General features: G+C 31.7%; 1 protein-coding gene across 2 annotated transcripts in view; it reads left to right on the plus strand.

The window, feature by feature from the left end:
• Positions 1-25006, plus strand: part of fbn1 (fibrillin 1) — a 90118-nt gene that overhangs the window by 33575 nt on the left and 31537 nt on the right. For both annotated transcript variants that reach the window (XM_067390676.1, XM_067390677.1), the window contains 20 exons: positions 1437-1556; positions 1650-1787; positions 4713-4763; positions 4856-4981; positions 5070-5294; positions 7243-7368; positions 7853-7981; positions 9113-9238; positions 9498-9623; positions 12095-12217; positions 12303-12428; positions 14098-14223; positions 18517-18639; positions 18721-18843; positions 18933-19058; positions 21678-21800; positions 21890-22012; positions 22095-22262; positions 24607-24675; positions 24751-24876. In XM_067390676.1, the coding sequence (XP_067246777.1) occupies positions 1437-1556; positions 1650-1787; positions 4713-4763; positions 4856-4981; positions 5070-5294; positions 7243-7368; positions 7853-7981; positions 9113-9238; positions 9498-9623; positions 12095-12217; positions 12303-12428; positions 14098-14223; positions 18517-18639; positions 18721-18843; positions 18933-19058; positions 21678-21800; positions 21890-22012; positions 22095-22262; positions 24607-24675; positions 24751-24876 (2523 nt within the window). The remainder of the gene's footprint in view (positions 1-1436; positions 1557-1649; positions 1788-4712; positions 4764-4855; positions 4982-5069; positions 5295-7242; positions 7369-7852; positions 7982-9112; positions 9239-9497; positions 9624-12094; positions 12218-12302; positions 12429-14097; positions 14224-18516; positions 18640-18720; positions 18844-18932; positions 19059-21677; positions 21801-21889; positions 22013-22094; positions 22263-24606; positions 24676-24750; positions 24877-25006) is intronic.

Raw genomic sequence — 25006 nt, forward strand, 5'->3', positions numbered from 1 at the left:
TGTTATTATAGTTACTATAGTTATCGTGATTGATTATCATTATAATTATTAGTTGTCGTATAGATGTTATTGTAGTTATCGTTAATGATTATTATAGTAATTATTAGTTGTCATATAGATGTTATTATAGTTACTATAGTTATCGTGATTGATTATCATTATAGTAATTATTAGTTATTGTATAGATGTTATTGTAGTTATCGTTAATGATTATCATTATAGTAATTAGTTGTCATATAGATGTTATTATAGTTATCGTTAATGATTATCATTATAGTTATTATTAGTTGTCGTATAGATGTTATTGTAGCTATCGTTAATGATTATCATTATAGTAATTATTAGTTGTCGTATAGATGTTATTGTAGCTATCGTTAATGATTATCATTATAGTAATTATTAGTTGTCGTATAGATGTTATTGTAGTTATCGTTAATGATTATCATTATAGTAATTATTAGTTGTCATATAGATGTTATTGTAGTTATCGTTAATGATTATCATTATAGTTATTATTAGTTGTCGTATAGATGTTATTGTAGTTATCGTTAATGATTATCGTTATAGTAATTATTAGTTGTCGTATAGATGTTATTATAGTTATCAATAATGATTATCATTATAGTAATTATTAGTTGCCGTATAGATGTTATTATAGTTATTATAGTTATCGTTATTGATTATCATTATAGTAATTATTAGTTGCCATATAGATGTTATTGTATTTATCGTTATAGTTATTATTAACGATTATCATTATAGTTATTAGCTGTCTTATAGATGTTATTATAGTTATCGTTATTGATTGTCATTATAGTTATTATTAGTTGTCATATAGATGTTATTATAGTTATTGTTATAGTTATCTAAACAGTGGTCAGTTTGATTCATTTCTGTGAATCAGTTCCGAAGGTCCGTTTCAGTGAATTGATTCAAAACTCTGATTTAGTTATTTGTTTACATCTTCACTTATACGTGTTCATTTGATGGTAAATATTGTTTTTATTAATGTGTACATTATTCTGTTGGTGCATATTAATGAAAATGATTCAATATGATTTGTTCTTGTGTTCACAGTGTCTCATTGCCTTATTTCATGATTCTCGTCTCGTGTTTAGATAGAGATGATTCAATAAATCATTTCAGTAAATCAGTTCAAACTGTCCATTTTGAAGAATCAATATAGAACTTTTATTTAATTATTAATTTGTGACATCATTAAATAATGTGTCCATGTGCCATTTTTCAAGTGTTTTTGAATGTTTGAAATGTTGCAATTAAAAATAGAACTGTATTAGTTTGTGCATATAAATGAAAATGATTATGATTAGTTGTTGTGCAGGGTTATTATCGTTAACTAAAACTGAAAAAGCTGAAATAGAATAATATACGAGTTGGAAAAACTGAAACTAAAGGAAACTTGTGTGTGTGTTCAGATGTCGATGAGTGTTTGACCAACCCGTGTGTGAACGGCGAGTGTAAGAACAGTCCCGGCTCGTTCGTGTGTCTGTGCTCAACAGGAAGCACGCTGGACAGCTCAGGAACGCTGTGTGTGGGTGAGTGTCCTCAAGCACTTCCTGTCCGGTCAGACATCTTCCTCCGTGTGTGTTGAAGCCTTGTGTGTGTGTGTGTCTGTGTGTGTGTTTCAGAGACCACTAAGGGCACGTGTTGGCAGAAGGCGGTTAACGGACAGTGCGAGATTAACATTAACGGAGCGACGCTGAAGTCTCACTGCTGTGCCACGCTGGGGGCGGCGTGGGGGTCACCATGTGCCAAGTGTGAACCAGGTGACCAAACCACTAACTGACCCTTCCTGCTGTCTAACCCCTCAAACACATACACTAGCGATCAAAGTTTGGGTCTTTCACAATGAATGTGTTTTTTAGTTCCATCAGTGCTAGAGGGACATGTTTGACCATTGCGCTCACGTAGTGTGTCTTTTGCAAGCTCTCGCATTCTAAAAATGAATCAAATTAAAAGAAGTTATAGTTATCGCAAAATGATTGTCATTATAGTTATTAGTTATCGTTATGGATGTTATTATAGTTATTGTTGTAGTTATCGTTATAGTTATCGCTAATGATTGTCATTATAGTTATTATTAGTTATCGTTATGGATGTTATTATAGTTATTGTTATAGTTATCATTATAGTTATCATTATAGTTATCGCTAATTATTGTCATTATAGTTATTATTAGTTATTGTTATGGATGTTATTATAGTTATTGTTATAGTTATCGTTATAGTTATCGCTAATGATTGTCATTATAGTTATTAGTTATCGTTATGGATGTTATTATAGTTATCGCTAATGATTGTCATTAAAGTTATTATTAGTTATCGTTATGGATGTTATTATAGTTATTGTTATAGTTATCGTTATAGTAGTCGCTAATGATTGTCATTATAGTTATTATTAGTTATCGTTATGGATGTTATTATAGTTATTGTTATAGTTATCATTATAGTTATCATTATAGTTATCGCTAATTATTGTCATTATAGTTATTATTAGTTATCATTATGGATGTTATTATAGTTATTGTTATAGTTATCGTTATAGTTATCGCTAATGATTGTCATTATAGTTATTAGTTATCGTTATGGATGTTATTATAGTTATTGTTATAGTTATCGTTATAGTTATCGCTAATGATTGTCATTATAGTTATTATTAGTTATCGTTATGGATGTTATTATAGTTATTGTTATAGTTATCGTTATAGTTATCGTTATAGTTATCGCTAATGATTGTCATTATAGTTATTATTAGTTATCGTTATGGATGTTATTATAGTTATTGTTATAGTTATCGTTATAGTTATCGCTAATGATTGTCATTATAGTTATTAGTTATCATTATGGATGTTATTATAGTTAGTGTTATAGTTATCGCTAATGATTGTCATTATAGTTATTATTAGTTATCGTTATGGATGTTATTATAGTTATAGTTATCGCTAATGATTGTCATTATAGTTATTATTAGTTATCGTTATTATAGTTATTGTTGTAGTTATCGTTATAGTTATCGCTAATGATTGTCATTATAGTTATCATTAGTTATTGTTAATGATTGTCATTATAGTTATTATTAGTTATCGTTATGGATGTTATTATAGTTATTGTTATAGTTATCGTTATAGTTATCGCTAATGATTGTCATTATAGTTATTATTAGTTATCGTTATGGATGTTATTATAGTTATTGTTATAGTTATCGTTATAGTTATCGCTAATGATTGTCATTATAGTTATTATTAGTTATCGTTATGGATGTTATTATAGTTATTGTTATAGTTATCGTTATAGTTATCGCTAATGATTGTCATTATAGTTATCATTAGTTATCATTATGGAAGTTATTATAGTTATTGTTAATGATTGTCATTATAGTTATCATTAGTTATCATTATGGAAGTTATTATAGTTATCGTTATAGTTATTGTTAATGATTGTCATTATAGTTATTATTAGTTATCGTTATGGATGTTATTATAGTTATTGTTATAGTTATCGTTATAGTTATCGCTAATGATTGTCATTATAGTTATTATTAGTTATCGTTATGGATGTTATTATAGTTATTGTTATAGTTATCGTTATAGTTATCGCTAATGATTGTCATTATAGTTATTATTAGTTATCGTTATGGATGTTATTATAGTTATTGTTATAGTTATCGTTATAGTTATCGCTAATGATTGTCATTATAGTTATCATTAGTTATCATTATGGAAGTTATTATAGTTATCGTTATAGTTATTGTTAATGATTGTCATTATAGTTATCATTAGTTATCATTATGGATGTTATTATAGTTATCGCTAATGATTGTCATTATAGTTATTATTAGTTATCGTTATGGATGTTATTATAGTTATCGTTATAGTTATCGTTAATGATTATCATTATAATTATTGTTATAGTTATCATTAATGATTGATATCGTTTTTTCACATAATCCTTCAGAAATAATTATGATTTGCTGCTCAGTTGTTATCAATTATTATTGGTGCTCAATTATTAGTAATGGTTCTTATTGTCAATGTTGGAAACATTTTTGTGGAAACTGATACATTTTCAGGATTCTTTGATGAATAGAAAGTTCCAAAGAACAGCATTTATTTGAAATAGAATCATTTGTAACATTATAAATATCTTTATTATCACTTTTGATCAATTTTAATGCATCCTTGATAAAAGTATTAATTATTATTGTTATTTTACTGACCCCAAACTTTTAAATGATTTCCACAAAAATATTAAGCATTAACATAGATAATAATAAAAACCATTATTAATATTTGAGCACCAATAATAGTTATTAATTGAGCAGAAAAACAACACATTAGAATGATTTCTGAAGGATCATGTGACACTGAAGACTGGAGTAATTCAGCTTTGATCACAGAAATAAATTACACTTTACTATATGTATTCACATAGAAAACAGCTGATTTACATTGTAATAATATTTCACTGTTTTTACTGTATTTTTGATCAAATAAATGCAGCTTTGGAGAGCAGAAGAGACTCTTTGATCAGAGAACTTTTGAATTGTAGTGTATCACAATTTACACAAAAATCTAAAGCAGCACAACTGTTTTCAACCTTGATAATAATAAGAAATGTTTCTTCATCAGCATATTAGAACTGAGACTTTGGCCAGTGTTTGTGTTGTAAAGGTGTGTGTTCTGTGTGTTTCAGATGCGTTCTGCTCTAAAGGTTACGCGCGGGTGAAGGGAACCGTCTGCGAGGGTGAGATCTCACGCTGACCTCAGGATTCACTGTGTCCACGAGTCTCATTTCACCTGCTTCATGTGTGTGTGTGTGTGTGTGTGTGTGTTCAGATGTGAATGAGTGTGAGCTGTTTCCTAGCGTGTGCGTCAATGGAAAGTGTGTGAACACGGACGGGTCGTTTGTGTGCCAGTGTCCCACTGGCATGACCGTGGATGCCTCTGGAAAAACCTGCGTTGGTATGTACGCCTCCGTTCAAATTATTCACGTTTTGAAAGTGCCCGTCACTAATGAAAGTTTGATGGATGTGAATGTGTGTGTTTGCAGACCTGCGCACTGAGCTGTGTTACCTCACACACATCGACGAGCGCTGCGGAGCTGCGATTCCCGGCCGGCATCGCGTGGACGCCTGCTGCTGCTCCGTCGGCGTGGCCTGGGGCCCGGAATGCGACGAGTGTCCGGAGAAAGGAACGCCGGAATACGCTCAGCTCTGCCCTCGACCCGGTTTCTCCCATCGCGGAGACTTCATCAACGGGAAACCCTTCCTCAAAGGTGCGCAGGACAGAGAGGTCATACGTTTTGCGGTGGTGGACATTTTTCAAGTATCTGTACTTTATCAGAGAACTTTTGCTTCATTACATTCCAATGCATTACATCTTACATTTACTCCACTACATTTCATAAAACATATCGTTCTTCGTTTTTTCAAGCTGAAAAAAACGTAACCCCCTTTAAAAAGCAACATGAACAAGCTGATTCTTTCCACTGAACCTGTTGAGTTGGTTCACAAATTGCACATGTGAATCAGACTGTTCTTGAATCAACAACTCACTGATTCAATGATCTGGTCAAAACGAGCCGCGATATCATCAGAGCTTGAACGTGTGTGCGACTGATGGCATGAAAAATATGTTGAATTTTACAATGGATTATTGTAAATGAAAATCATATTTAGGTTATGACTGAGTATTTTTGTTTTGGCAAACTTTTACTTCACTACATTACAAAGCATAATATTGTACTTTTTACTCGACTGCATTTCATAAAACATCGTTCCTCTTTATTTCGAGGTTATTTACGAGATTCGATACCAGTGAACCTGTTGAATTGGTTCACAAATTGCACTGAACGAATCATTCATGAATCTGACTGATCCGATTGCAGCTGTTTTTGAATCAACAAATCACTGATTTAATGATCCGGTTAAAATGAACTGGAATATCGTCAAAGCTTGAATGTTGTGTAAAATAAGTTACTAATGCACAATTTTAGCACATATTTAGGTTATGACTGTCAGTTATTTGTGAAGTAAATCTGTGGATCTGTTTAAGCACATTGAAATGCTTAAGTATGGGTATGTTTTTTTTTTAACTAAAATCGCCAAATTCTTCTTAAAATATGAATGCATTTTGCCCCATGTGACATCTGTACATTGTATTTTATACTATTTGTAGCAACATAATTAGACAAATTATGTATTTTCTAATTTTTGAAATGCTGTATAGTATATTATTGCATTGTTTGCACACTTGAATTATTAGTAACTTAAATTGATATTTTATTATATTGAAGTTGAATGTTTTAATAGTGCATAATTTTTGGTAATAAAATAAAAAGTTTGCTTATTAACAGATCAATACATATTATACATAGTCTGCACTAATAATTCTTATTATTATTCTGACCAGTTCTGACTTATTACAGTAATTACAACACAATACAATACAGTAAGTAATGTGTTACAATATTGCATTACTACCTACAAAAGTAACTTATTGCGTTACTTTTTATGGAAAGTAATACGTTATGTTACTTTTGTGGAACGTTTTCTCACTCGGTTTGCTTGTTTGTTTTGTAATAACAAAAAAAAGTTCTATTTTTGGCCAATTTAAAGGCAATTTGAATGAATAAGCCTCAAGCTGAAGAAGATGCAAATTCATGTCTGTACATTAGAGGGCGCCGCTGAAACAAACCTTTCTGGATCACAGAAGAATAGAACACAGGAGAAGAAAGTTAAAAAAAAACAAAAATTAAACAGAAATATAATGTTCATCATTTTGTTTATTAGTGTGGTTGAATTGGCAGAAAAGACATTGGTTAATAAAGTGAGATTAAATACATAAAGTATATTTGTGTAAATTAACATATTTAATGATTGTAGGTTTGCCTAATATTCTGCGTTTCCCTGTTTTTATTTTCAGTACGGGAAATCAAAGTAACTTGCATTACTTACTTGAAAAAGTAACTTGTTGAAAATTTTAAAGTAATCTGTTACTTTAGTAGTTACTTGGAAAAGTAATCTGATTACATCCCAACTCCCAACACTGGTGCTGACTAACTAATGAACATGGCTCTTCAGTCTTATTACTTTTAATACAATCAAGTACTTTGACTGGAGTAATATTTTATTAGGGTATCTGTGCTTGGTTTGCGTACTTCATTCACTTCTGTTTGTTCCTTCATTCATCCTGACTCGTCATTAATCTCTGCTTCTCCTCAGATATAAACGAGTGTAAAATGATTCACAGCTTGTGCACCAACGGCCGCTGCAGGAACACCATCGGCAGCTTCCGCTGTAAGTGCGACAGCGGCTTCACTCTGGACTCTGATGAAAGGAACTGCACAGGTGAGTTCAGATACAGACCTGTTTACACCTAAATACAGGTGTGAATGAGGTTCAGAACACACACAGGTCATCAGAAACATCCTGCTGTGTCACAAAACACATAATTATGTTTCATTTCAGCTTTATTTTTTAAAACTTTTTAAATTTAACTTACTAGAAGAAACTAAGTGTGTCCGGAGATCAAAATAAACAACTAAAATAATGTGTTTTCATTATTGAAATGCCCATGGAGTTGTAAGATTTTATGTCATTTAGAAATCCTAGGCTTCCTTGTATATTCAGGTTTTCCATGACTGTGTGAATCCTGGTTCTTAAAAGACAAAAACAGTTGTTGGGGAGGTGAATTAAAATAAGAAGGATCTTGATCTTTAGTTTATTTCCATGCTTAATTCATTTTAAGTCATCTTGAGGCTCTCTGGTTGTTGCTGATGCCGAAGAACTGTCTTCATTCATTGTTTGGTGCTGAATGTGTGTGTGTTGACAGATATCGACGAGTGTCGCATCTCTCCTGACCTGTGCGGTCAAGGCACGTGTGTGAACACAGCCGGGGATTTTCAGTGCGAGTGTTTCACCGGATATGAGAGCGGATTCATGATGATGAAGAACTGCATGGGTGAGACTCTCACATTTCATTACACCTAAAGTTTGTGAATTTAACTTGCAATATGGCATAAAATATTTGCAAATAATGCAGCGTTTCCATCCCACGTGTTCAAGAGAGCAAAATCGTCACTTTCTGGGAAATTTGCCGGCAAATATCAGTAATAAAAATGTACATTTCTGCAATCGGGCTCTTTTTTCCCTCCATCATAAATGAGTTGGTCTCAGAGCGTCAGATGAAACACAATAAACGCTGTCATGTGATCTTGCGTTCGTGAAATCACAATCGTGTGAGATGCTTCTGGAGGGAATTAAACCAAATTATTCTGATGACAGACTTTGACTCAAGCGTTTTAGAACCACCAAACCAACATTTGAGTTGCTGCGATGTGATTGGTCCACTGGTTAGTCCAATCACAGCCTCTGCTGAGGCAAAGTCAAATGAGTTTTTGAGGGATTTATTCGGTAAACGTGTTTCCATCATAGTTTATGCACGTGTCTTCAACGTTTCCAGCCAGAGTTTTTTATGCAATATCCCAAAATTGCATAAAAATAGGTGTATGGAAACATATAGCTACACAGCAAAATCCCCAGAGTTAAATCAGCTCTGCTCAGAGTGCATATGGTCCCTCTCTATATAGTGTTAAAATAACACTGAAGCAGAGTTAAATTTAATGAGATAATTAAGCAATTAATGAAGTAATGATTGCGCATTAGTGATGAACACCTGCTGTTAACAAGCAGAATCACTGAAGAAATAAGAAAAAACACTGTGACTTAAGTCACAGCCTTATTAATTGCTTAATTATCTCATTAAATTTAACTCTGCTTCAGTGTTACTTTAACACTATTTAAAGAGGAACCATATGCACTCTGAGCAGAGCTGATTTTGTATTGTTTACCAATTGCTCTTTATACAATACAAATACCCAATGAATGATGCATATTTAATTAAATATGACACTAATTCAATTTCAGCTGTAAAGCAGCACTACAGAAGTCATTATTCAGATCAATTTGTTCAAGTTTTGTTCTCATCTGATAGCATTAGTGCAGTCAAATCAATAATATTACTGAATATTAATTGTCTTTTAAACCCCAGTTGTATTGAGTGTTGTGTTGCTGATGTGTGTGTGTGTTCCAGACATCGATGAGTGTGAGCGCAACCCTTTGCTCTGTAGAGGAGGCGAATGCATCAACACCGAGGGCAGCTTCCGCTGCTTGTGTCCGGAGGGCCACGAGATCGCTCCCGACGGCTCCGCGTGCTTGGGTCAGTGTGTTTGTGTGTGTTATAACTCACAGTAAGGTCATTGTAAACCCTGGGTAAATGGAATCCTTCATGTTTCACATTGCTCATAATTTACCCGGGGTTAAAAGTGTGGTTTAGAAAGATGATAACCCAGGGTTAAGCACAATGTGAAGTGTGTTAATGTGATGATGAGAAACTCTTCTTAGTTTGTGGTTTGTATTCAAAACACCCTGAATTCACAGTTTTGGTTCAAAGTTGTGTTTATTGTGTTTTTCTGCAGATATTAATGAGTGTGAACTGAGTGACAAACTGTGCAGGAACGGTCAGTGTGTGAACATGATCGGACGCTATCAGTGCTCCTGTAACACCGGCTACAAATCCACTGAAGACAGACTCGCGTGCGTCGGTAAGACATGCAGACGCTCACGCCACTAACATTCATGTTAAATATGGCGTTTCCCACATCAATCACTGTATTTTCCCATTTCCAGACAGCAGCTCTTGCACTAAAACACTCGTAATTGAGTTTGTAATGTGAGTTAAACAGACTGTTTTGACTTATAGTCAGTATTCTTGCCAAAGAGAGAGATAAATGCATGAAAATTTCAGGCTTCTATGTATCTGAAAATCAACCCCAGTGTGAGAGAAAATTTAAACAATTGCACTTTCTCGCCCCAGTAAATCAAAATGAGGAGAAGTCTCAAAATTTAAATGTTCTGCATGTTCAGTATACTTGCATAGGTACTGCCTAAAAAAGATTTAGGACTGAGACTTGAACCCTTCCCATTATGAACTGATCCTAAAAATGGAACTTTGAGCGATCTTGATCATTACATTTGGACTTAAAGGCAATCTGCACACACAAAATGACACAAAGATGGCTTCTGCGGTTAAACCAGGTAAAATAATAATAAAAACTGGTGGTTTTACAATACCAGTACATAATCACTCAGAAAAATTTGAAAATTAAAAATGGTCAAACAACCTCCACTGGATTTTAATAACAGACATTAAAGGAGGAACCTGAGCCACACAGATCAGATCACAGCTACTTTATGACGCCCTAGCAACCGCATAGCAACACCCTAACAAAATGGTAAAATGGTCTCTTCATAGCCTGAAAGTAACAATGCTCATTAATATTCAATGTCAACAAAACTAATTAATATTCAATGTTAACAGTACACATTAATATTCAGTGTCAACAATGCTCATTAATAATCACTGTTGACATTGACTATTAATGAACTGGATATAAATTATCACTTTTGTCATTGAATATTAATGAGCATTGTTGGCATCGAATACTAAATAGCTGTGTTGACATTTAAAATTAATACTCATTGTCAACAATGCTCATTAATAATCACTGTTGACACTGAATATTAATGAGCATTGTTGGCATTTTATACTAAATAGCTTTGTTGACACTGAAAATTAATACTTAGTGTCAACAATGCTCATTAATAATCACTGTTGACACTGACTATTAATGAACTGGATATTATTTAGCTTCTTTAACAGTGATTATTAACGAGTAGTGGTTACGCTGAATATTAATTATCACTTTTGTCATTGAATATTAATGAGCATTGTTGGCATTGAATACTAAATAGCTTTATTGACATTGAAAATTAATACTTAGTGTCAAAATTGCTCATTAATAATCACTGTTGACATTGAATATTAATGAGCATTGTTGGCATTGTAAACTAAATAGCTTTGTTGACACTGACAATTAATACTTAGTGTCAACAATGCTCATTAATAATCACTGTTGACACTGACTATTAATGAACTGGATATTAATTAGCTTCTTCAACAGTGATTATTAACGAGTAGTGGTTACGCTGAATATTAATTATCACTTGTCATTGAATATTAATGAGCATTGCTGGCATTGAATACTAAATAGCTTTATTGACATTGAAAATTAATACTTAGTGTCAAAATTGCTCATTAATAATCACTGTTTACATTGAATATTAATGAGCATTGTTGGCATTGTATACTAAATAGCTTTGTTGACATTGAAAATGAATACTTAGTGTCAAAAATGCTCATCAATAATCACTGTTTATATTAAATATTAATGAGCATTGTTGACACTGGATATTAGCTTCATTAACAGTGATTATTAATGAGCATTGTTTACGCTGAATATTAATTATCACTTTTGACATTGAATATTAATAAACATTGTTGACACTGAATAATAATTAGCATTGTTGGCACTGAATAGTAAATAGCTTTGTTGACATTGAAAATTAATACTCATTGTCAACAATGCTCATTAATAATCACTGTTGACATTGAATATTAATGTGCACTGTTGATATTGAATATTAATTAGTTTTGTTGACATTGAATATTAATGAGCATTGTTAGTTTCAGTCTATGAAGAGACCATTTTATCATTTTGTTAGTGTGTTGCTATGTGGTTGCTAGGGTGTCATAAAGTCTCTGTGATCTGATCTGTGTGGCTCGGGTTCCTCCTTTATTATAAAGCAAGAACCCTATTAGATCTCTTCTTCAAAATGAATCACAGAGGGTCTAAACATGCTCGAAACCTCATGAAATTTGGCACACGCATCAGAAATGGTGGAAATTTACATCTGATATTGGTTTCAGAATTCAGTGTGACAAAATGGCTCGATAGCGCCACCTACAAAATTTCAACAAAGCTTCAGTATGCTTCACGTACATGAAATTTGGTAGGCTCATGATGTAACATCCCAAAAAAGTCTCTTAGAGCCAAACCACAGACCACAGAATCTGATGCGCTTTGAGTACCCAGAAAAGCGCTATATAAATGTAACAAATTATTCATTATGTAAAGGCAGTCAGCGAGTCATGTGACATGCGCGTGTGTTTCAGATATTGATGAATGCACCATTGAGAACGGCGGCTGTGAGACTTTCTGCACGAACTCAGAGGGCAGTTATGAGTGCAGCTGTCGCCGCGGTTACGCCCTCATGCCCGACCTCAGGAGCTGCACAGGTGAGAAACACACACACACACACACACACATGCAGCACACACACACATACTGTACTGAACTCACACCGCCGTGTTGTGTGTGCAGATATCGACGAGTGTGAGGACAGTCCTGACATCTGCGACGGCGGGCAGTGCACAAACATCCCGGGTGAATTCCAGTGCCTGTGTTTTGATGGATTCATGTCATCTGAGGATATGAAATCATGTCTGGGTAAATCACACACTCAGCCATTCATTCATAACGAGTCTCTTTAATGAGGCTGATGACACCAGACAAACACTGCATGGTTATTTGGATATGTACTATGGTAAGAACGATATTCTTTGAGGTACACTGGAGTACTGTGTGAAAACCATAACACAGGGTTTTCAAAACTAATAATTATTTAAATCATAAAAAACGTAAATTGAAAATAAATAATTTTAAAATAAGAACAATCAAAATATAAAAATTAATTAAAATATAAAAATGTGAAAAAATGAAATAAATAATTTAAAAAAATCTTAATAAAGCACATATTACAAAGTAATTAAATCATAAAAATGTAAAGATAATAAAATATGTCATTTTAAAATTAAAACAAAAAAAATATAAAAATTGAAAAAACATAAATTGAAAATAAATCATTTAAAATAAAAACAATCCAAATATAGATTTTACTAAAATTAATTGTCATAAAAATAATAATAATTTTAAAAATAAAGACATAAAAATAGATAACTTACTAAAAAGTAATTAAATAATAAAAATGTAAAAAAAATGGTCAAATATTATTATATCATGAAAAATACAAATAAGTAATTAATACGTAATATGTAATTTGTATATACAGCCTTAATATAGAAAACTAAAAATGTGTTAAATCAGTAAAACATAAAGCAAAATCAAAAATTAAAAAATAAAAACAATTAAAATCAAATGCAAATTAAATTAAATTATAAAATGTATATAATAATTTAAAAATAAAAATAAATAATTTTAAAATAAAAAAAATCTAAATATAACTCTTTAATTCAATTATAAAAATGAAATCAATTATTTTAAAATAATTTTTTTAATAAAGCACATTAAAAAGTAATTAAATCATAAAAAATATGTCTTTTTAAAATAAAAACAGTCAAAATAAAACACAAAAAATTATAAAATTGAAAAAACATAAATTGAAAATAAATAATTTAAAATAAAAAATCAAAATATAGATTTTACTAAAAATTAATTAAATCATAAAAAATAATAAAAATTAAAAAATAAAACCATCAAAATAGATAACTTACTAAAATGTAATTAAATAATAAAAATGTAAAAAAAATAGTAAAATATTATTAAATCATAAAAAATAAAAATAAGTAATTTTTGAATAAAAGCATTAAAATACAACACTAAAAATGTATTAAATCATTAAAACATAAATCAAAATGAATAATTAAAAAATAAAAACAATTAAAATAAAATGCAAATTAAATCATAAAATGCAAAAATAAATAAATAAATAAAAGTAAATAAAAAAGATAAATTAAAGATGAAATATAAAGGTGAAATATTTAATTTTTTCACCTGCATGTGACCTTTAAGTGACATCAGAACATTTCATTCTCTTTCATCACTCTTACATCTTTTGTTTTGTTAACTTATTGCAAGAATAACTTGATTTTTATTTATATTTATATTAATATGACTTCCAAGTAAATATTTTAGCTCAAAGGGGATCAGCTGATGTAAATGTTTGTGAATCCCTGTCATAATGCATGAATATGATACTCATTCATTACTATAGTAAATATCAGAGTGGCGTGGTATACTGATACTGATGATGATGATGATATAGTCTTATTTTCAGTTCTATGTAACTTTAATCTGTGTGTGTGTGTGTGTGAGGCAGATGTGAACGAGTGTGAGCTGAATCCCAACATCTGTCTGAGCGGGAAGTGTGAAAACACAAAGGGCTCGTTTATCTGTCACTGTGACCTCGGATTCTCCGTCAGGAAAGGGACGACCGGCTGTACAGGTGAGACGCACTTCACACACACACACAGTTACTAACCAGCCCTAAATCATCACACAGACCTGCTGACATTATCAGATCAGAATCAGAACATCATCACGTGTTTATCTGACGGTCTGATCCGAGTTCAGCACTTTACCGTACGTAATGAGGGACTTCAGTGTGTTGCTATGCTGTTGCTTGGGTCCTCTGGGAGGTTGCTGGGTGGTGTGGATCCTGAGCGTCCCCGGCACGCGCTGAAGGACAGCCAGAACCCTCACCGCTCGCTCAGAGGAGCTCATATTTTCCGTGTTTCTGGAGCATGTTTTCCTGCAGGAAAGAACAGCGTCTGATCTGAGTCAGCGGTCAGGAATCCTGCTGCCGCCACATGTTCTCAGGAGCTTCCAGCTCGGGATGTTTGCACGTGAGGTCGAACGAGTTGAACGCTGGGAGATATTCGGCCCGGATTCCTGAGCGCTGATCAATCGCTAATGAAACGGCCCATTAGAGTCGGTTAACCAGTCAAACCGCACGGGCGGCACCGAACCCGCGCTTTCCTCGTTTCTGTGTGTCACGACCGAATCCTTTGGCCGGTTTCCGACTGAATCCGTTAAGCGGCGTTCCGTGGAGATCTCTCGGAGGGAAGAGAGCCGCGTCACGCCAGCTTTGGATTCGTTGATGCCTGTTGTTTATTTCTGTCTGGTTTTTGTTTTAATTTCTTACACATTTTCATCCTAAAAACATTTTCCGCACATCTGCAGCCGTTTGTCTCTCTGTGTATTTTTACTGGTGATGATTTTAATGTCTGTCATTTATAAACGTCCTGCCGTGAGCTTCATTTATCTTGATGTTTTCCAGGCATGATGGGATTGAAGTTTGATCGTAATGAACTGAAGGTCGTTTGTTTGAGTTCTACTCATTTCGCTGTTGGATTGTGGGATAATTAATCTGGCAGAGATGTAGTCAGTGATTGATGACTGTTTGTAGGGCAGAAGGCCAGAGTGTGTGCGTGTGTGTGTATGTGTGTGTGTGTGTGTGTGTGTGTGTGTGTGTGTGTGTGTGTGTGTGTGTGTGTGTGTGTGATGGTCATCCGTGTTCCTCATCAGATATGTTTTAACTGGCCCATCAGCACTTGTAAATAAGGCTGACATCATCAGTGGTCATCAACTTCATGGGCGTAGTTGGAGTGTTTGAGGTCAGAGGTCAATGCACACACATACACTCACACACACAATCTCTCTCTCACACAAACAAACACACACACACACACACACACACACACACTGTGACTCATGTTTAAATTGCTTTCTTTAATGCAGGGATTCCCAAACTTTGGGAACATTTTCGTCAAATCATTTATTTATTTAAACTTTGCATTTTTATGATTTATTTAATTTTTATTAAGAGTGCATTTGTTTGGTATCACATGTACGGTGAGTTGCATAAAATATTATCTAGAAAGTATCTAGAAACAAAGTAATTCTGTAAATTAATACAAAATAAATTAATAATAAATAAATAATAATACAATATGTAATAATGCATAATAATAATTTATGTATTTATTATTAATTTATTTGAATTAATTTATTTGAATTAATTTATTTGCATATTTAATTTTTATGTATTTATTATTCATTTATTTATAATTAATTTATTTTTATTAATTTATTTGCATATTTATTTTTGATGCATTTATTATTCATTTATTTATAATTAATTTATTTTATTAATTTATTTGCATATTTATTTTTTATGTATTTATTATTCATTTATTTATAATTAATTTATTTTTATTAATTTATTTGCTTTTTACATTTTTCTATGAATGTTTTCATGGATGCCGTAGCAGTGTTATTTTAGTACATTTATAGTATGTTAATTTTATTCATTTTAATTTTAGTTAAAGTTTTTGTAATTTTTTTTTGTATTTTTGTAATTTTTATATAGCTGGAGTGTTTGAGGTCGGAGGTCAATGCACACACACACACACACACACACTGTGACTCACTGTTTAAGTTGCTTTCTTGGCAGGGATTCCCAAATTTTTCGTCAAATCATTTATTTATTTAAATTTTGCATTTTTATGATTTATTTAATTTTTATTAAGAGTGCATTTGTTCGGTATCACATGTACGGTGAGTTGCATAAAATATTATCTAGAAAGTATCTAGAAACAAAGTAATTCTGTAAATTAATACTAAATAAATTAACGATAAATAAATAATAATACAGTATGTAATAATGGATAATAATAATTTATGTATTTATTATTCTTTTATAATTAATTTATTTGTATTCATTTATTTGCATATTTATTTTTTATGTATTTATTATTCATTCATTTATTTATAATTTATTTATTTTTATTAATTTATTTGCTTTTTTTAATTTTATTTTTTTACATTTTTCTATGAACGTTTTCGTGGATGCCGTAGCAGTGTTATTAATTTTAGTACATTTATAGTATATTTTCTGTTTTCATGTTAATTTTAGTTAAAGTTTTAGTAATTTTGTTGTGTATTTTTGTCATTTTTATATAGCTGGAGTGTTTTGAGGTCGGAGATCAATGCACACACACACACACACACACACACACACACACTGTGACTCATTGTTTAAGTTGCTTTGTTTAATGCAGGGATTCCAAAACTTGGGAACATTATTGTCAAATCATTTATTTATTTAAATTTCGCATTTTTATGAAGTGTGCGTTTGTTCGGTATCACGTGTACGGTGAGTTATTTTATATATTGCAGATATAAAACACGAGTTCTAGAGAAATATTCATCATGTAGTTTCATTCTCTATCATCACTTCATGTGTTTTTGCGTTAATTATGTGTAATTTGACTGACATCATCTTTATTGATGAGCTTGTTTATCTGAGATTAATTCCCATCAGGCCAGTTAAGTCATTTATTTTGGAGTAAACACTGAAGCGCTCTGCTATTTCCTCTCTCTCATTTTATCACTTTGATTCAGTGTCAGCTGGCGCATATTTTGTGGATTAGATTTGCTCTAATAAAAGCGCAGCATGCTAACAAGACGAGAGAGAGAGGCGGAGAGTTCACTCTGCTCCGGTTATTTCAGGACAGGCGGAGCGCTGGAGTCTCCTGCTCTAATGAGAATCAATGATGGAACAGAATGTGATGGACTTCATCAGAGATGTTCACAACAGAGAAACGACACGCTCGTTAAACACGCTCGTTAGACGGACACTGACCATTCACAATTATTTCAGATCCAGGAACAGGAAATGATGTCACACTCCAGGACAGGGCCGTTGACATGGTCAAACAACGTTTTCATGGGTCAACAAACTTTAGTTCAGCAAGAGATGAAAATTCCTGTGTACCAGCTGTGTACAGACATACACACACATATATATATATGAAAAACATTGTTAGAAATGTATACAAAATTATCTAGAAAATATTTACATATCTCTGTATCTTTTTTTCTACTTACCATTAGTATACTGTAAGATGCAGAAACATAAAATATTACAAAGTATCTAGAAAACAAAGTAATTCTGTAAATTAATACTAAATAAATTAATACTAAACAAATAATAATACATTATGTAATAATGCATAATAATTTATGCATTTATTATTGATTTATAATTAATTTATTTTTATTAATTTATTTGCATGTTTATTTTTTATGTATTTATTATTCATTTATAATTAATTTATTTTTATTTATTCATTTGCATATTCATTTTTTTATGTATTTATTATTTATTTATAATTTATTTGTTTTTATTAATTTATTTGCATATTTTTTTTTTTTTCTATGAACTTTTTTCATGGATGCCATAGCAGTATTATTTTAGTATATTTTCTTTTAGTATACTTTCATGTTAATTTTAGTTAAAGTTTTAGTAATTTTATTGTGTATTCTAGTTTTTTTTTTTTTTAAATATGTCTTTATACTTTTTATTAATTTTTTATTGTCACTCCTAATTAGTAAGGTAGTTATTGAGTAGAATATGGTCATGCAGAATAAAGCATTGATATGTGCTAATATCCTAATATGCATGCTAATAATAAGCAACTAGTTAATAGTAAGAATTGGACCCTAAACTAAAGTGTTACCATTTTTATTTCAGTTTTGGTTTTAGTTATTTTAGTGCATCAAGTTAAACTCAATTAAAAATGAGAAAACTTGCCTTGGCAACTAGCTGAAATAAAATAAGTTTAAGGTTTTATAGATTCAAATTGAATATTCCCACCTCCGACTTTGTTTCAAACACAGCAATAGTGGTTTGTGATGTGCAGTCTGTGACGCTCTCCTCTTGTGTGTGATTTAGATATTAACGAGTGTGAGATCGGCGCTCATAACTGCGACCGGCACGCGACCTGCACAAACACTGCCGGCAGCTTCAAATGCAGCTGCGCTCCGGGCTGGATCGGGAACGGGATCAAATGCACAGGTAGGAACCCTCGGTGGCGATCATAGACGAGATCTGATCTGATGTGGTTAATCTGATCGTGATCAATCACTGCTGTCGCAGATCTGGACGAGTGTTCCAATGGGACGCACCTGTGCAGCCCCAGCGCAGACTGCATGAACACCATGGGCTCCTACCGCTGCCTGTGCAAAGAGGGATTCAACGGAGACGGCTTCTACTGCACCGGTACACACACACACACACACACACACTTGTTCACTCACACACACGTCATGATGCCGTTGTTAACGTGTGTGTGTGTGTGTGTCCTGTAGACACGGATGAGTGTGCTGAGAACGTGAATCTGTGTGAGAGCGGACACTGTCTGAACATCGCTGGAGGATATCGCTGTGAATGTGACATGGGCTTCATCCCCACTGCAGACGGCAAAGCCTGTGAAGGTGAGACGCTCCTCCTGCTGTCTGTCTGTCTGTCATAACTATAACTATAATGATCGAAACTATAATGATTATCATTATTGTTATTATTAGTTGTTGTTATAGATGTTATTGTTGTTATTGTGATAGTTATCGTTACAGTTATCGTTGATGATTATCATTATAGTTATTATTATATTATTATATTATTATATCATAGTCGTTATATATTATAGTTATTGTTATAGTTATCGTTATTATTCATTGTCGTTACAGGTGTTATTGTAGTTATTGTTATAGTTATCATTACAGTTATCGTTGATTATCATTATAGTTATTAATAGTTGTCGTTATAGATGTTATTATAGTTATTGTTATAGTTATCGTCATAGTTACAGATGTTATTATAGTTATTGTTATAGTTATCGTTATTGATTATCATTATAGTTATTATTAGTTGTTGTTATTTATTATAGTTATTGTTATAGTTATCGTTATTATTCATTGTCGTTACAGATGTTATTATAGTTATTGTTATAGTTATCATTATAGTTATCGTTGATTATCATTATAGTTATTATTAGTTGTCGTTATATATTATAGTTATTGTTATAGTTATTGTTATTATTCATTGTCGTTACAGATGTTATTATAGTTATTGTTATAGTTATCATTACAGTTATCATTGATTATCATTATAGTTATTATTAGTTGTCGTTATAGATGTTATTATAGTTATTGTTATAGTTATCGTTATAGTTATCGTTATTGATTATCATTATAGTTATTATTAGTTGTCGTTATAGATGTTATTATAGTTATTGTTATAGTTATCGTTATAGTTATCGTTATTGATTATCATTATAGTTATTATTAGTTTTTGTTATAGATATTATTATAGTTATTGTTATAGTTATCGTCATAGTTATCATTATTGAGTATCATTATAGTTATTATTAGTTGTCGATATTTATTACAATTATTGTTATAGTTATCGTTATCATTCATTGTCGTTACAGATTTTATTGTAGTTATTGTTATAGTTATCGTTATTGATTATCATTATAGTTATTATTAGTTGTCGTTATATATTATAGTTATTGTTATAGTTATCGTTATTATTCATTGTCGTTACAGATGTTATTGTAGTTATTGATATAGTTATCATTACAGTTATCGTTGATTATCAATATAGTTATTAATAGTTGTCGTTACAGATGTTATTGTAGTTATTGTTATAGTTATCATTACAGTTATCGTTGATTATCATTATAGTTATTAATAGTTGTCGTTATAGATGTTATTATAGTTATTGTTATAGTTATCGTCATAGTTATCGTTATTGATTATCATTATAGTTATTATTAGTTATCGTTATATATTATAGTTATCGTTATTATTCATTGTCGTTACAGATGTTATTATAGTTATTGTTATAGTTATCGTTATTATTCATTGTCGTTACAGATGTTATTGTAGTTATTGTTATAGTTATCGTTATTGATTATCATTATAGTTATTATTAGTTGTCATTATATATTATAGTTATCGTTATTATTCATTGTCGTTACAGATGTTATTATAGTTATTGTTATAGTTATCGTTATTATTCATTGTCGTTACAGATGTTATTGTAGTTATTGTTATAGTTATCGTTATTGATTATCATTATAGTTATTATTAGTTGTCGTTATATATTATAGTTATTGTTATACTTACCGTTATTATTCATTGTCATTACAGATGTTATTGTAGTTATTGTTATAGGTATCATTACAGTTGTCGTTGATTATCATTATAGTTATTGTTATTTTTCATTGTTGTTACAGATGTTATTATAGTTATCATTATAGTTATCATTATTGATTATCATTATAGTTATTATTAGTTGTCATTATATATTATAGTTATCGTTATTATTCATTGTCGTTACAGATGTTATTATAGTTATTTTTATAGTTATCATTATAGTTTTCGGTGATTATCATTATAGTTATCATTAGTTGTTGTTATAGATGTTATTATAGTTATTGTTATAGTTATCGTTGATTATCATTATAGTTATTATTAGTTATCGTTATAGTTATCATTAATGATTATCATTCTAGTTATTATTAGTTGTCGTTATAGATGTTATGATAGTTCTTGTTATAATTATCGTTATCATTATCTTTAATGAATAATTATTATTATATTTATCATTGTAGTTATCATAACAGTTATTGTTATAATTGTTATTGATTATCATTATAGTTAATGTTAATGATTATCATTATAGTTATTGTAATAGTTATTGTTAATGACTGACATTATAGTTATCGTTAATGATTATCATTATAGTTATTGTTAAGTTGACGTTATCAATCTTGGTCTGGACGGACCTTAAAACATGTTGCTCTTCATAATCTATATGAATGAGATCTGACCACACACTCACTTGAAAATACTTTATTATCCAACGTTCAACTAATAATAACTAATAATTATAACCCTATTAATATCAAAGGCAACTTCTTTCAGTCGAGCCAAACCCTGATGGATAAAATCAGTCCTGTGTATGTTTGTGCCTGAAACTTCCTGAGCTCAGTTCCTCCTGATCAACACACATAACCCGTCACAGCTGTTGTGTGTCTCTCTCCGCAGACATAGACGAGTGCACGTTTGCCGACATCTGTGTGAACGGCCGCTGCCGCAATATTCCGGGTCTCTTCAGGTGCCTGTGTGACACCGGCTATGAGCTGGACCGGAGCGGAGGAAACTGCACGGGTATCACATGATCTCACGCATCAGACACGTGACACTTGACCTGTCCTCTCCTCTCATCCCTCTTTTCTTTCTCTGCTTTTCTGTGTCAGACGTGAACGAGTGCGCCAGCCCGACCACATGCATCAGCGGTCTGTGTCTGAACACCCCGGGCAGTTACATCTGCAACTGTCCTCAGGGCTTTGAGCTCAACCCCACCGGAGTCGGCTGCGTCGGTGAGACGCGTTCAGCTCGAAACAGCTTCAGCCGAAGGCCGCAGGCTCCACACCACTCATATGTCGTCTCTGTGTCTTGCAGATACTCGCTCTGGAACCTGCTATCTGGAGGTCCATCAACGTGGCGATTACTCGGACAGTCTGGACTGCTCCACTGAGATCGGCGTGGGCGTGTCCAAAGCGTCCTGCTGCTGTTCTCTGGGTCGAGCGTGGGGGTCGCCCTGTGAGGCCTGTCCGCCGCTCAACTCCTGTGAGTCCAGCACACTATAGTCAGCATCATATTTATAGTTATTCATTATCATTATAGTTATAGTTATTCATTATTATTATAATTATCATTATAGTTATCATTAATGTTTATCATTATAGTTATTGTCATTCATTATCATTATTAGGGGTATAACGAGAAATGTGACGATATGTATCAGTGATGTAAACGATATTATTCGCAAAATAGAGTTTGTTTTCTTCAAGACTCAGCTTACTGTATTTATAAGGTATAATTCACCCAAAAGTGTAAATTCTGCCATCATGTACTCACCCAAAATTACATTTTTGTGTGAACTAACCCTTTAAAGTTTGGGAATAGTCATTTTGACATGCTTTGTGATTAGAACTGTGATTTATTGCATTGATCATCTGAAGCACGTACACACAGGAGCGGCACTCCTCAAAGTGAAAGTGCAAACATCATTTGAATCATCGTTATAGTTATGATTAATGATTGACGTTATAGCTGGCATTATATTTATCATTATAGTTATTGTTAATGATTGTCATTATAGTTATCGTTATAGTTATTGTTAATGATTGTCGTTATAGTTATCGTCAATGTTTGACGTTATAGTTGGCATTATATTTAACGCTATAGTTATCGTTAATGATTGTCGTTGTAGTTATCGTTATAGTTATCGTTAATGATTGTCGTTGTAGTTATCGTTATAGTTATCATTAATGATTGTCGTTGTAGTTATCGTTATAGTTATCGTTAATGATTGTCGTTGTAGTTATCGTTATAGTTATCGTTAATGATTGTCATTGTAGTTATCGTTATAGTTATCATTAATGATTGTCGTTGTAGTTATCGTTATAGTTATCGTTAATGATTGTCGTTGTAGTTATCGTTATAGTTATCGTTAATGATTGTCGTTGTAGTTATCATTATAGTTATCGCTAATTTTAGACCTTATAGTTGGCATTATATTTATCTCTATAGTTATTGTAATTATCGTTAATATTTGTCATTATAGTTATAATTAATTAATGATTGACATTATAGTTGGCATGATATTTATCACTATAGTTATCGTTAAAGATATCATTATATTTATCGTTATATAGTTATCGTTATAGTCATCGTTAATGATTGTCATTATAGTTATCGTTAATGATTATCATTATTGATATCGTTATAGTTATCGTTAACAATTGACGTTATAGTTGGCATTATTTTTATCACTATAGTTGGCATTATAGTTATCGTTAATGATATCATTATAGTTATTGTTATAGTTATCATTGACAATTGACGTTATAGTTGGCATATTTATCACTATAGTTGGCATTATAGTTATCGTTAATTATATCATTATAGTTATAATTAATTAATGATTGACATTATAGTTGGCATGATATTTATCACTATAGTTATCGTTAATGTTATCATTATATTTATCGTTATATAGTTATCATTATAGTCATCGTTAATGATTGTCATTATAGTTATCGTTATAGTTATCGTTAATGATTGTCATTATAGTTATTGTTATAGTTATCGTTAACAATTGACGTTATAGTTGGCATTATAATTATTGCTATAGTTATTGTTAATGATTATCATTAATTATAGATATCGTTATAGTTATCATTAACAATTGACGTTATAGTTGTAATTATATTTATCACTATAGTTGGCATTATAGTTATCGTTAATGATATCGTTATAGTTATCGTTATAGTTATCGTTAACAATTGACGTTATAGTTGGCATTATATTTAGCACTATAGTTGGCATTATAGTTATCATTAATGATATCATTATAGTTATTGTTATGGTTATCGTTAAAGATGTCATTATAGTTATAGTTATTAACAATTGACGCTATAGTTGGCATTATATTTATCGCTGTGGTTATTATAGCTATTGTTAATGATTGTCATTGTAGTTATCGTTATAGTTATTGTTAACGTTTGACATTGTAGTTGGCATTATATTTATCTCTAAATTTATCATAGTTATCGTTAATGATTGTTGTTATAGTTATCGTTATAGTTATCGTTAATGATTGACGTTAGAGTTGCCATTACATTTAATTGTTATAGTTATCTTTATAGATATTGTTAATGATATCATTATAGTTATAGTTATTGTTAACAATTGACCTAATTGTCATTATAGTCAGCGTTAATGACTGTCATTATAGTTATCGTTAATAATTATCATTATAGATATTGTTATAGTCATTGACATTATAGTTAGCATTATATTTACAGCTCCACTGAGTCTCACACACACACACACACACACATACACACACACGTACACTCATTTGAGCCCTTGTTTCGTTCACTGATTGTTATTGTTTCTCCCTCAGCCGAGTACAAGGTTCTGTGTCCCGGAGGAGAGGGATTCCGACCCAATCCGATCACAGTGATACTAGAAGGTAGATAGAGCACACACACACACACACACACACGTTCTCCAGTTCTGTATGTTGACCGTTGTGTCTGTGTGTCAGATATCAACGAGTGTCTGGAGCTGCCTGGTCTGTGTCAGGGAGGAACCTGCATCAACACGTTTGGCAGTTTCCACTGTGAATGTCAGAAAGGTTATGCTCTTAATGAAGACACCAGGATCTGTGAAGGTCAGTCAAACTTCCTCTTTCACACACTCTTTCTGTCGCTCTTACTGAGTCAAGTCAGTTGTATTTATATAGTGCTTTAAACACGATATGCTGTTTCAAAGCAGCTGTGCAGATAGAAAGCTTTCAGAGA

This window comes from Chanodichthys erythropterus, chromosome 7, assembly GCF_024489055.1.
Source record: "Chanodichthys erythropterus isolate Z2021 chromosome 7, ASM2448905v1, whole genome shotgun sequence".
Lineage (NCBI taxonomy): Eukaryota > Metazoa > Chordata > Actinopteri > Cypriniformes > Xenocyprididae > Chanodichthys > Chanodichthys erythropterus.